The sequence below is a fragment of the Carcharodon carcharias genome, chromosome 36 (genome assembly GCF_017639515.1).
Source record: "Carcharodon carcharias isolate sCarCar2 chromosome 36, sCarCar2.pri, whole genome shotgun sequence".
Taxonomy (NCBI): Eukaryota; Metazoa; Chordata; class Chondrichthyes; order Lamniformes; family Lamnidae; genus Carcharodon; species Carcharodon carcharias.
The window spans coordinates 9,076,584-9,089,481 of NC_054502.1; the positions used below are offsets into that span (position 1 = coordinate 9,076,584).

Sequence of the window (12,898 nt, forward strand, 5' to 3'; positions counted from 1 at the left end):
TCCTGGGAGTGTTTGATGGGGACAGTGTAGAGGGAGATTTACTCTGTATCTAACCCTGTGCTGTACCTTTCCTGGGAGTGTTTGATGGGGACAGTGTAAAGGGAACTTTACTCTGTATCTAACCCCGTGCTGTACCTGTCCTGGGAGTGTTTGATGGGGACAGTGTAGAGGGAGCTTTACTCTGTATCTAACCCCGTGCTGTACCTGTCCTGGGAGTGTTTGATGGGGACAGTGTAGAGGGAGCTTTACTCTATATCTAACCCCATGCTGCACATGCCCTGTGAGTGTTTGATGGGGACAGTGTAGAGGGAGCTTTACACTGTATCTAACCCCACAATCTTCCTGTCAAATCTGAATGTTGGGAACATTTCAAAATCTCAGACACCCACACAAAGGGATACATACTCTTTGTCAAAGCCTGAGTAGAGAGGTGGGAGTCATGTGGCATGAACCTCCCCCTGGTGGAACCAGTTATATTGCCTTTCTGTACTGAAAACTCAGCCTGCCATCTTACCATCAAAAAGTAGCAGCACAGAAAAGGGTCTCTGCACAGACTGAATACCAGACCCCCTCTACACTGTTTCTACTGGAACTTCTATACCATTGCCTACAAGACTGATTCATCTCTGCATACCTATCTCCTCATGTGAAGTCAACTTTACTGGTAAGTCATACAGCATCAGTTTTCAGCCTGCAGAATTCCATGAAGGATACCTCACTGGACTTTGATTCTGGACTCTGGACTCACATGAAAGAATAATTCTTTTCCCTGTGGTCTTTGCCTGTTAAATCTTTCTTTTCTTTATCCCTCTTTTACTGTATGAGTGAAAAGGAGGCAGCATTGCTACCCTTCTCCTGCGTGTGAGTGTGTGCAAATAAACTAACCCTTTGAATTCATACTACCTTGAGTTTGCTGCGGGGTTATTAATAAAAGTGGATCACACGCAAAATTGAGGGGTTCGGAAATATGCCATTGCTTATAAAGAGGGAAATAAAAATCAAAACACCTTTCTGTTTAGGCACGGGTAGCCAGAGGAGAAACCAGGGCTGTTTAAATTAACCCCCCCTCCTGTCTGTAACATTACAGCCCTTCAAAAAGTCCTTCATCAGCTGCGAAGTGCTTCAGGACATTCTGAGATTGTGAATGTCGAAGAGCAAGTTTTGTTTCTCTAGGTGGGGTGGGCTGAAGTAGCCTAGTGGGGGGGCACAGGAGTAGGTGAGAAGTGGTCTCTGCTGACAGATTGACTGACCAATTCACTGATCCATCCAGCGACATGTAGCTCACCCTGCAATCCCTCAGAAACCCGAACCAGCGTTTGGGGGGGGGGGGGGGGGGGGGGGGGGGGGGGGGGGGGGTAGCGGGGTCCGACCAATGTAGTAACCCCTGTTTCGAATTGAGGGGGCGCGTTTAGCTGCCATCGGAGAGTGAAGGACACGTGAAAATTCACAGTGCCCGGGCTGGCACCTGTAATGAGGAGGGGTAGGGTCACATGCCACTCGCAAGTGACTGGTCTTCACGTCCGGTCAAGTGAGTGACACCATGGTATCCCACCATGACAGGCATCCCACCTGTCCCTGCCTTGACCTCAGTGGGAGGTTCACCAGACAATAATGAGGAGCGGAAACCCTGACTGATATCCTGACGCAGGGAAGCTAGAGTCAACGGTTAGTTCTCCTGCACCCACCCACCCACCCACCCAACCACCCAACCCCCAATACAACGACTGACCGCCTTGCACCCCTTCAAGAGGGCATTTCTGAAAAGCCACAAAGTCGTGGAAAGAGGATTCTGGGCTGGCTGCCAAGTAACCCAGCCCTCAGTAGCCGGCCCTGACTGAGTCTCCTGCACAGGGTACCCACCTTGCCTCTGCCAGAGGACCTAGCTGGGCGCAAGGGTGGGACACGAAGATAAAGCCAACGGGGCAAGTGCCTAAAAGGGCCTTTGCTGGTCATGAGTACATGGCGTAACTTAAAAAAGCTTTCATAAGCTCAGAACATAATGTCACATAAAACGCAACATTCTCCAATCAGCCAGGGCAGGAATTGCAGAAAGGGCAGCTTTCCCAGGCATTTGAGTTATTGATAAGGGAAGAAGAGCATTGGCAGCTTTTAGGGCAGGTTTCTCTCTCTCTCTCTCTCTCTCTCTGTCTCTCTCTCTCTCTCTACCTCTCCCCTGCCCCACCCAAGGCGAGAAGAGCAAATGTGACAACAGCCCAGCCTCTTGAGCAGGGATTCAGGCTGCCTTCTACCTCAGACGCAGTGGCACGTTGATAAAGGGTGTGTGTGTGTGAGAGAGAGAGAAGGAGAGAGAGGAGAGAGAGAGAGAGAGCCCCGGTGCTTTACAGTTGCATGTGGAGACAAGCCGAGGAGGAGGCTGTTGAAGTTCCGAGATGCTGAAAATAGCGCTTTGGACGCTAACTCACCTCCTGCTCCTAGATGCGGTGGAAAGGACGCCGAGGCTGAAACTTAAACTGAAAGGTACATTCTTAAAATCGGAATTTAGAGCTGGGGTGGGGGGTTATTTCCCTCTCCACCACCACCCCCCCCCCCAAAAAAAAAGCCCTAAACGCGTTTGTATCCGATTCACAATTCTCCTAGGCTCTGCTGGTGAACTGGATGTCCTCATGTTATCAGAATATGCTTCTTTTTTTTACCTCCTTAAAATAATGGTTTCTGCCCTGGGATCTTGCTGTGCCGGCAATGCACCAATTTCTGGTCCTCAATGCGACACCATTGCACCCCGGCTGGTGGGCGAGGGGGAGGGAGTTATTCTGGTTTAAATTTGATGACTTTGGTGTCTGTGATATTTCTGGGGGGGGGGGGGGTGTTGAAACTTGCTGGGTTTTTTTTTGGTTGTAAATAGATTTTTTTCTTGCACAAATGGGCTTTTTGAAGGAAGTTTTGAGTGAGGTTTGGATCCCCAGGTTGGTGCTGTCTGTTTATGGTTCATTGCTGTTCTCCCTCTTTCTCTCTCTCTCTCTCTCTGCCCCCACCAGATCTGCCCCTTGCGGAGTTCGATGCTCCGCAGAAGTTTACAGTTCATTTCCACGACCAGAGGTCGGATTCACTCTACATTGGAGCAACCGACAGTGTGCTGTTCCTCTCCTTCAGTGAATTCAACGTCTCTCAGACACTGGTACTGCCTGACCCACCTCCTCCTCCTGCTGTTGCCTCTCTCTGCCCAGCACCTTAGGGGGGGGGGGGTGGGTGGTCAGGTCAGGGTCGATGGGTGGTGGCGCACTGTGTAGTAGGGTCGACACTGCCTGACTGGCGACTATAGAGTGGCTGAAGATAACTGGTCTCTTCAATGTGGCAGATAGAAATCTCTTGATCCTTGCTTTGGGGGGGGGGGGGAGGGATATCTCTCCACCTCAGACCCAACTTCAGGAGGGAGTCTTGCCTAATAAGATGGAGGGTGTCTCCCAGGAGGAGGGGAGATCAGTATTGAGAGCTTCCAACTGTCGCCTTGGGAGGGGAGGGGAGGGTAGCGAGGAGAGAAAAAAAAGGGGAAAGGAGGAGGTGGAGGAGGAGGGGATCGAGGAGGGGGGAGAGATGAGGGTCAGGGAACGGAGGGGTGGAGTGGGGAGTGGAGGAGGGGAATGGAAGGGAGGAGTGGGAAAAGGAATGGAGGGGTGGGAAGACAAGAGATAGGAAGTGGTGTTGGGACGGGAGTGGATGGAGTTGGGAGGGGGGGAGAGGAGGAATGGCTAAGAGATGGGTGGAGGGAGGAGATAGGGAGGGGGAGAAGGGAGGGGAGGAAAAGCCCAGAAGGGGTAGGGAGGGCAATGAGGGGCTGGGATTCAAGGGGAGCAGGAGGGGGATGGAGGATGTTGGGGAAGAGGAGGAGTGGGGTGGGAGGATGGGAGCAGAGAGGGAGGGAGCTGAGTGACGGGAGGAGAAATGGGGTAGGGAGGAGAGGGGTACTACACCGGGGAATGTGGGAATAGCATTTAAAAGAAAATATGTGCTACAAGTGAAATCTTTAATGTAAAACTGTTTTCAATCAGATTCCATTATCTCTGGATGATAACACAAAGGATAGCTGCAAGAGCAAAGGAACCCCGAACCCGGTAAGACTGAGTGACTGATTCAATCTGCAACATCACTCTGTAAATGAATGTTAGATATTTAAACATTCAGAACCTCTTGCTGCTACATCGCCCTGTGTATTCCAGTCATGGTCACTGTCTATTAATGAATCTGGCCCCACCCTAAAGCACTGCTGTAGACATCAGTAATACACGAACTGAGCTGATAATCTGGCTGCCGATTGTGATGCTGTTATTTTGTCTGGTGGGAGTGGATCTGGTTTGATTCACTGGGTTCTGCCTGCTCCACAGTTACAGGAGGAGACCCATTCAGTCCTTCTAGCTGATTCCACCCTTGCCGGCCTGGACCTCTGTTGTTCTGTGCGATCCAGGTTTGATCCCATGGACACAGTGATAGTTCATGAGATTCAGATGCTCTAACTTGATGTTTGACCGATCCTATTTAAAATTACACAGTATTAGAAGCCCAGAAATAGTCCATTCAGCCCATCAGCTCTGTGCTGGTGTTTATGCTCCACACAAACTCCCTCTCACACTGCTTACCCCTGTTTACCATCCTCCCTCAAGTAAGCATCAAGTCTCCCCTTGAATACAACCTGTGGTAGCACATTTCACAATCTCATCACTCTCGTGGTAAAGAAGTTCCTCCTAAATTCTTTCTTTGTTCCGTCTATCTTATATTTATGTCCCCTTGTTCTGGACTCAGCCACAAGTGGAAATGGTTTCTCCACTACACCCTACTGAGCCTCTTCATCATGTGAAAGACCTCGATCAGGTGTCCTCCAGTCAGCTGTACTTCCCTGAGAAAGAGTCACAGCTGACTCGATCCTTTCCGGTAGTTGCACCCTCTCAATTGTGGTGTTATTGTTGTAAGCCTTTCCTGTACCTTCTCCAGTAATTCAATATCCTTTTTATGATACAGAGACCAGTGTTGTAACACACCTTTAAGGGATAGCAGCGTGGCATCACTAGAAGGGAAGTGCATCATGCAATCCAGTTTTAGTTTCACTTTTGCTTTTGAGCAGAGGACACACACACACCAGCTCTGCTGTAATGTCTTCGAGCTTTCTATCTATGCATATCTGTTCATGCGTACCTAGTCTAAATAAATGAACCCACAATGTGAATCCTCAATTCTTTATGAGCGATTGGTGCCTTTATATCATGATAATGTGACAAGGTGATCAGCAGTGGTCAAACAGCCTGGCAGTAAGATTAAGTACAAGCAGGACATGGTGAACAGCCTTAGATCATGCTACATGGCATGAGACAATCCTCGACGAGACCAGAACTACACCCAGTACTCGAGTGTGGTCTAACCAAGGGTCTATATAAATTTAACATGACCTCCTTACTTTTGTAACCTATTTCTTCAGGAATGAATTTCAACACTTCCTTATGGCTTTATCATATATTGTCCTTGGACACTTTTCATGAGTCGGTGGTAGCACTCTCACCTCTGGATCTGAAACTTATAGGCTCAAGCTCCATGTCCGAGCCTCGAACACAAACTATAGGCTGGCACTCCCAGGGCAGTATTGAGGGGGTGCTGCACTGTGGAAGGTGCTGTCTTTTGGATGAGACATTAAACTGAGTCCCAGTCTGCCCTTGGTTGACAATGGCAATGCAATCTGAAGAATGCATTCTCAACAACCGCACAAGGCAGCCATGCTAGCTCGGCATGAAAAGCTCTGCAAAGGTGAAACGACTCTTGACGAGCTTTGGTTAAGCTGATAGCCTGCTCCGACTGAGGCCCTGTGTCCGGAGAAGAGCGCTCGATTTCTGAGGAGGGGGCTTGTTCAGATCCTAAAACATTTTTGGCAGGGTAGGTGAAGCGCTCTTATTGAGGCTGTCAGTCACTGTGGTAATGCTCAGCATTTGCACCCCTTTTTGCAGGACTTCTGTAAGAACGTGATCACTGTGATACAGAGGCTGAACAGCAGCACCATTATCCTTTGCGGGACCCACGCTGGAAGCCCCACCTGCTGGTTTTTGGTAAAGAGCTGCTGTTACTTTTGTAAAGTTAAAACTAACCTTAATCCCCAGTTTTCCCATTTAACATATACTGTCTGTCACTGTCCTCAAAGCGAATCTGCTTGCCCCATAACCACTTGTTTCAATCTCTGCTTTTCAACAGAACGGAACTCAGCTAGCAAGCGACAAGGAGGGGCATAAGCTTATGAAGGACGGGAAGGGGATCTCGCCTCCATCACCATTTCAACGTCCCGTCACCATCGCAGTTGGTCAGTATGAACGTGAAAGAAGGTTTCAAAGCCGTTCCTCTGTGGGTGAACGCACCACCCAGTGTGGCCTCACAGACCACATGGCTCTCCCAGTCCATCGCTGGGCTGTGCTGAGTTCACTAATCTCAGGGGTAGATACCATGGCTCAATGGGTATCGTACTCCTCGCTGGGTCAGAAGGTCATGGATTCAAGTCCTCTCCAACTGCTAATTTTGGTCAATTGGGATTGTGTACAATGGGAGTGAATGGGAAGGGGTTTGGGTACATTGGGATTGTGTACAGTGGGAGTGAATGGGAAGGGGTTTGGGTCCATTGGGATTGTGTACAGTGGGAGTGAATGGGAAGGGGTTTGGGTCCATTGGGATTGTGTACAATGGGAGTGAATGGGATGGGGTTTGGGTACATTGGGATTGTGTACAGTGGGAGTGAATGGGAAGGGGTTTGGGTCCATTGGGATTGTGTACAATGGGAGTGAATGGGATGGGGTTTGGGTCAATTGGGATTGTGTACAGTGGGAGTGAATGGGAAGGGGTTTGGGTCCATTGGGATTGTGTACAATGGGGAGTGAATGAGATGGGTTTTGGGTACATTGGGATTGTGTACAGTGGGAGTGAATGGGAAGGGGTTTGGGTCAATTGGGATTGTGTACAGTGGGAGTGAATGGGAAGGGGTTTGGGTACATTGGGATTGTGTACAATGGGAGTGAATGGGAAGGGGTTTGGGTCCATTGGGATTGTGTACAATGGGAGTGAATGGGAAGGGGTTTGGGTCCATTGGGATTGTGTACAATGGGAGTGAATGGGAAGGGGTTTGGGTCCATTGGGATTGTGTACAATGGGAGTGAATGGGAAGGGGTTTGGGTCCATTGGGATTGTGTACAATGGGAGTGAATGGGATGGGGTTTGGGTACATTGGGATTGTGTACAGTGGGAGTAAATGGGAAGGGGTTTGGGTCAATTGGGATTGTGTACAGTGGGAGTGAATGGGAAGGGGTTTGGGTACATTGGGATTGTGTACAGTGGGAGTGAATGAGAAGGGGTTTGAGTCAATTAGGATTGTGTACAATGGGAGTGAATGGGAAGGGGTTTGGGTCCATTGGGATTGTGTACAATGGAGTGAATGGGATGGGGTTTGGGTACATTGGGATTGTGTACAGTGGGAGTGAATGGGAAGGGGTTTGGGTCAATTGGGATTGTGTACAGTGGGAGTGAATGGGAAGGGGTTTGGGTACATTGGGATTGTGTACAATGGGAGTGAATGGGAAGGGGTTTGGGTCCATTGGGATTGTGTACAATGGGAGTGAATGGGAAGGAGTTTGGGTCCATTGGGATTGTGTACAATGGGAGTGAATAGAAAGAGGTTTGGGTCCATTGGGATTGTGTACAATGGGAGTGAATGGGAAGGGGTTTGGGTCCTTTGGAATTGTGCACAATGGGAGTGAATGGGAAGGGGTTTGGGTCCATTAGGATTGTGTACAAATGGCGTGAATGGAAAGGCGTTTGATCCATTAGGATTGTGTACAAGGTAATGAATGGGAAGGTGTTTGATCCATTGGGATTGTGTAAAATGGGAGTGAAAGGGAAGGAGTTTGATCCATTGGGATTGTGTACAAAGCAGAGCACAGTGAAGTGTTATTGTATCAGTACTGTATCTGCACTCTAAGCAACGTATCCCTGCACTGTATCTGTGCTCTAACCCAGCGTATCCCTTCTCTGTATCTGTGCTCTAACCCAGCGTATCCCTGCTCTGTATCTGTGCTCTAACCCAGCGTATCCATGCTCTGTATCTGTGCTCTAACCCAGCGTATCCATGCTCTGTATCTGTGCTCTAACCCAGCGTATCCCTGCTCTGTACCTGTGTTCTAACCCAGCGTATCCCTGCACTGTATCTGTGCTCTGACCCAGCGTATCCCTGCACTGTATCTGTGCTCTAATCCAGCGTATCCCTGCTCTGTATCCGTGCTCTAACCTAGCGTATCCCTCCTCTGTATCTGTGCTCTAACCCAGTGTATCCCTGCTCTGTATCTGTGCTCTTACCCAGCGTATCCATGCTCTGTATCTGTGCTCTAACCCAGCGTATCCCTGCTCTGTACCTGTGTTCTAACCCAGCGTATCTCTGCACTGTATCTGTGCTCTAACCCAGCGTATCCCTGCTCTGTATCTGTGCTCTAACCCAGCGTATCCCTGCACTGTATCTGTGCTCTAACCCAGCGTATCCCTGCTCTGTATCTGTTATTTAACCCAGCGTATCCCTGCTCTGTATCTGTGCTCTAAACCAGCGTATCCCTGCTCTGTATCTGTGCTTTAACCCAGCGTATCCCTGCTCTGTATCTGTACTCTAACCCAGTGTGTCCCTGCTCTGAATCTGTTATTTAACCCAGCATATCCCGGCTCTGCATCTGTGCTCTAACCCAGCGTATCCCTGCTCTGTATCTGTTATTTAACCCAGCGTATCCCTGCTCTGTATCTGTGCTCTAAACCAGCGTATCCCTGCTCTGTATCTGTGCTTTAACCCAGCGTATCCCTGCTCTGTATCTGTACTCTAACCCAGTGTGTCCCTGCTCTGAATCTGTTATTTAACCCAGCATATCCCGGCTCTGCATCTGTGCTCTAACCCAGCGTATCCCTGCACTGTATGTGCTCTAACCCAGCATATCCCTGGTCTGTATCTGTGCTCTAACCCAGCATATCCCTACACTGTATCTGTGCTCTAACCCAGCGTATCCCTGCTCTGTATCTGTGCTCTAACCCAGCGTATCCCTGCTCTGTATCTGTGCTCTAACCCAGCGTATCCCTGCTCTGTATCTGTGCTCTAAACCAGCATATCCCCGCTCTGTATCTGTGCTCTAACCCAGCGTATCCCTGCTCTGTATGTGCTCTAACCCAGCGTATCCCTGCTCTGTATGTGCTCTAACCCAGCATATCCCTGCACTGTATCTGTGCTCTAACACAGCGTATCCCTGCTCTGTATCTGTGCTCTAACCCAGCGTATCCCTGCTCTGTATCTGTGCTCTAACCCAGCGTATCCCTGCTCTGTATCTGTGCTCTAAACCAGCATATCCCCGCTCTGTATCTGTGCTCTAACCCAGCGTATCCCTGCTCTGTATGTGCTCTAACCCAGCGTATCCCTGCTCTGTATGTGCTCTAACCCAGCATATCCCTGCACTGTATCTGTGCTCTAACCCAGCGTATCCCTGCTCTGTATCTGTGCTCTAACCCAGCGTACCTCTGCACTGTATCTGTGCTCTAACCCAGCGTATCCCTGCTCTGTATCTGTGCTCTAACCCAGCGTATCCCTGCACTGTATCTGTGCTCTAACCCAGCGTATCCCTGCTCTGTATCTGTGCTCTAACCCAGCGTATCCCTGCACTGTGTCTGTGCTGTAACCCAGCGTATCCCTGATCTGTATCTGTTATTTAACCCAGCGTATCCCTGATCTGTATCTGTTATTTAACCCAGCGTATCCCTGCTCTGTATCTGTGCTCTAACTCAGCGTATCCCTGCACTGTATCTGTGCTCTAACCTAGCGTATCCCTGCTCTGTATCTGTGCTCTAACCCAGCGTATCCCTGCACTGTATCTGTGCTCTAACCCAGCGTATCCCTGCTCTGTATCTGTTATTTAACCCAGCATATCCCTGCTCTGTATATGTGCTCTAACCCAGCGTATCCCTGCACTGTATCTGTGCTCTAACCCAGCGTATCCCTGATCTGTATCTGTTATTTAACCCAGCATATCCCTGCTCTGTATCTGTGCTCTAACTCAGCGTATCCCTGCACTGTATCTGTGCACTAACCCAGTGTATCCCTGCTCTGTATCTGTGCACTAACCCAGTGTATCCCTGCTCTGTATCTGTGCTCTAACCCAGCATATCCCTACACTGTATCTGTGCTCTAACCATGTGTATTCCTGCTCTGTATCTGTGCTCTAACCCAGTGTATCCCTGCTCTGTATCTGTGCTCTAAGCCAGCGTATCCCTGCTCTGTATCTGTTATTTAACCCAGCGTATCCCTGCACCGTATCTGTGCTCTAACCCAGCGTATCCCTGCTCTGTATCTGTGCTCTAACCCAGCGTACCTCTGCACTGTATCTGTGCTCTAACCCAGCGTATCCCTGCTCTGTATCTGTGCTCTAACCCAGCGTATCCCTGCTCTGTATCTGTGCTCTAACCCAGCGTATCCCTGCTCTGTATCTGTGCTCTAACCCAGCGTATCCCTGCACTGTGTCTGTGCTCTAACCCAGCGTATCCCTGATCTGTATCTGTTATTTAACCCAGCGTATCCCTGCTCTGTATCTGTGCTCTAACTCAGCGTATCCCTGCACTGTATCTGTGCTCTAACCTAGCGTATCCCTGCTCTGTATCTGTGCTCTAACCCAGCATATCCCTGCACTGTATCTGTGCTCTAACCCAGCGTATCCCTGCTCAGTATCTGTTATTTAACCCAGCATATCCCTGCTCTGTATATGTGCTCTAACCCAGCGTATCCCTGCACTGTATCTGTGCTCTAACCCAGCGTATCCCTGATCTGTATCTGTTATTTAACCCAGCGGATCCCTGCTCTGTATCTGTGCTCTAACTCAGCGTATCCCTGCACTGTATCTGTCCTCTAACCTAGCGTATCCCTGCTCTATATCTGTGCTCTAACCCAGCGTATCCCTGCACTGTATCTGTGCTCTAACCCAGAGTATCCCTGCTCTGTATCTGTTGTTTAACCCAGCGTATCCCTGCTCTGTATCTGTGCTCTAACTCAACATATCCCTGCTCTGTATCTGTGCTCTAACCCAGCGTATCCCTGCTCTGTATCTGTGCTCTAACCCAGCGTATCCCTGCTCTGTATCTGTGCTCTAACCCAGCGTATCCCTGCTCTGTATCTGTGCTCTAACCCAGCGTATCCCTGCTCTGTATCTGTTATTTAACCCAGCGTATCCCTGCACCGTATCTGTGCTCTAACCCAGCGTATCCCTGCTCTGTATCTGTGCTCTAACCCAGCGTACCTCTGCACTGTATCTGTGCTCTAACCCAGTGTATCCCTGCTCTGTATCTGTGCTCTAACCCAGCGTATCCCTGCTCTGTATCTGTGCTCTAACCCAGCGTATCCCTGCTCTGTATCTGTGCTCTAACCCAGCGTATCCCTGCACTGTGTCTGTGCTCTAACCCAGCGTATCCCTGATCTGTATCTGTTATTTAACCCAGCGTATCCCTGCTCTGTATCTGTGCTCTAACTCAGCGTATCCCTGCACTGTATCTGTGCTCTAACCTAGCGTATCCCTGCTCTGTATCTGTGCTCTAACCCAGCATATCCCTGCACTGTATCTGTGCTCTAACCCAGCGTATCCCTGCTCAGTATCTGTTATTTAACCCAGCATATCCCTGCTCTGTATATGTGCTCTAACCCAGCGTATCCCTGCACTGTATCTGTGCTCTAACCCAGCGTATCCCTGATCTGTATCTGTTATTTAACCCAGCGGATCCCTGCTCTGTATCTGTGCTCTAACTCAGCGTATCCCTGCACTGTATCTGTCCTCTAACCTAGCGTATCCCTGCTCTGTATCTGTGCTCTAACCCAGCGTATCCCTGCTCTGTATCTGTGCTCTAACCCAGCGTATCCCTGCACTGTGTCTGTGCTCTAACCCAGCGTATCCCTGATCTGTATCTGTTATTTAACCCAGCGTATCCCTGCTCTGTATCTGTGCTCTAACTCAGCGTATCCCTGCACTGTATCTGTGCTCTAACCTAGCGTATCCCTGCTCTGTATCTGTGCTCTAACCCAGCATATCCCTGCACTGTATCTGTGCTCTAACCCAGCGTATCCCTGCTCAGTATCTGTTATTTAACCCAGCATATCCCTGCTCTGTATATGTGCTCTAACCCAGCGTATCCCTGCACTGTATCTGTGCTCTAACCCAGCGTATCCCTGATCTGTATCTGTTATTTAACCCAGCGGATCCCTGCTCTGTATCTGTGCTCTAACTCAGCGTATCCCTGCACTGTATCTGTCCTCTAACCTAGCGTATCCCTGCTCTGTATCTGTGCTCTAACCCAGCGTATCCCTGCACTGTATCTGTGCTCTAACCCAGAGTATCCCTGCTCTGTATCTGTTGTTTAACCCAGCGTATCCCTGCTCTGTATCTGTGCTCTAACTCAACATATCCCTGCTCTGTATCTGTGCTCTAACCCAGCGTATCCCTGCTCTGTATCTGTGCTCTAACCCAGCGTATCCCTGCTCTGTATCTGTGCTCTAACCCAGCGTATCCCTGCTCTGTATCTGTGCTCTAAACCAGCATATCCCCGCTCTGTATCTGTGCTCTAACCCAGCGTATCCCTGCTCTGTATGTGCTCTAACCCAGCGTATCCCTGCTCTGTATGTGCTCTAACCCAGCATATCCCTGCACTGTATCTGTGCTCTAACCCAGCGTATCCCTGATCTGTATCTGTTATTTAACCCAGCATATCCCTGCTCTGTATCTGTGCTCTAACTCAGCGTATCCCTGCACTGTATCTGTGCACTAACCCAGTGTATCCCTGCTCTGTATCTGTGCACTAACCCAGTGTATCCCTGCTCTGTATCTGTGCTCTAACCCAGCATATCCCTACACTGTATCTGTGC

General features: G+C 49.5%; 2 protein-coding genes across 4 annotated transcripts in view; one reads left to right on the forward strand and one right to left on the reverse strand.

The window, feature by feature from the left end:
* The window catches only part of LOC121272921 (semaphorin-4B-like), a 114,932-nt gene that overhangs the window by 78,087 nt on the left and 23,947 nt on the right, over positions 1–12,898 (reverse strand). The window lies entirely within an intron of this gene.
* The window catches only part of LOC121272879 (semaphorin-7A-like), a 28,196-nt gene continuing 17,591 nt past the window's right edge, over positions 2,294–12,898 (forward strand). Inside the window, exons 1-5 of the mRNA XM_041179716.1 lie at positions 2,294–2,478; positions 2,997–3,136; positions 4,008–4,070; positions 5,946–6,044; positions 6,187–6,292. Of these exons, the coding sequence (XP_041035650.1) occupies positions 2,391–2,478; positions 2,997–3,136; positions 4,008–4,070; positions 5,946–6,044; positions 6,187–6,292 (496 nt within the window). The 5' untranslated portion in view covers positions 2,294–2,390. The remainder of the gene's footprint in view (positions 2,479–2,996; positions 3,137–4,007; positions 4,071–5,945; positions 6,045–6,186; positions 6,293–12,898) is intronic.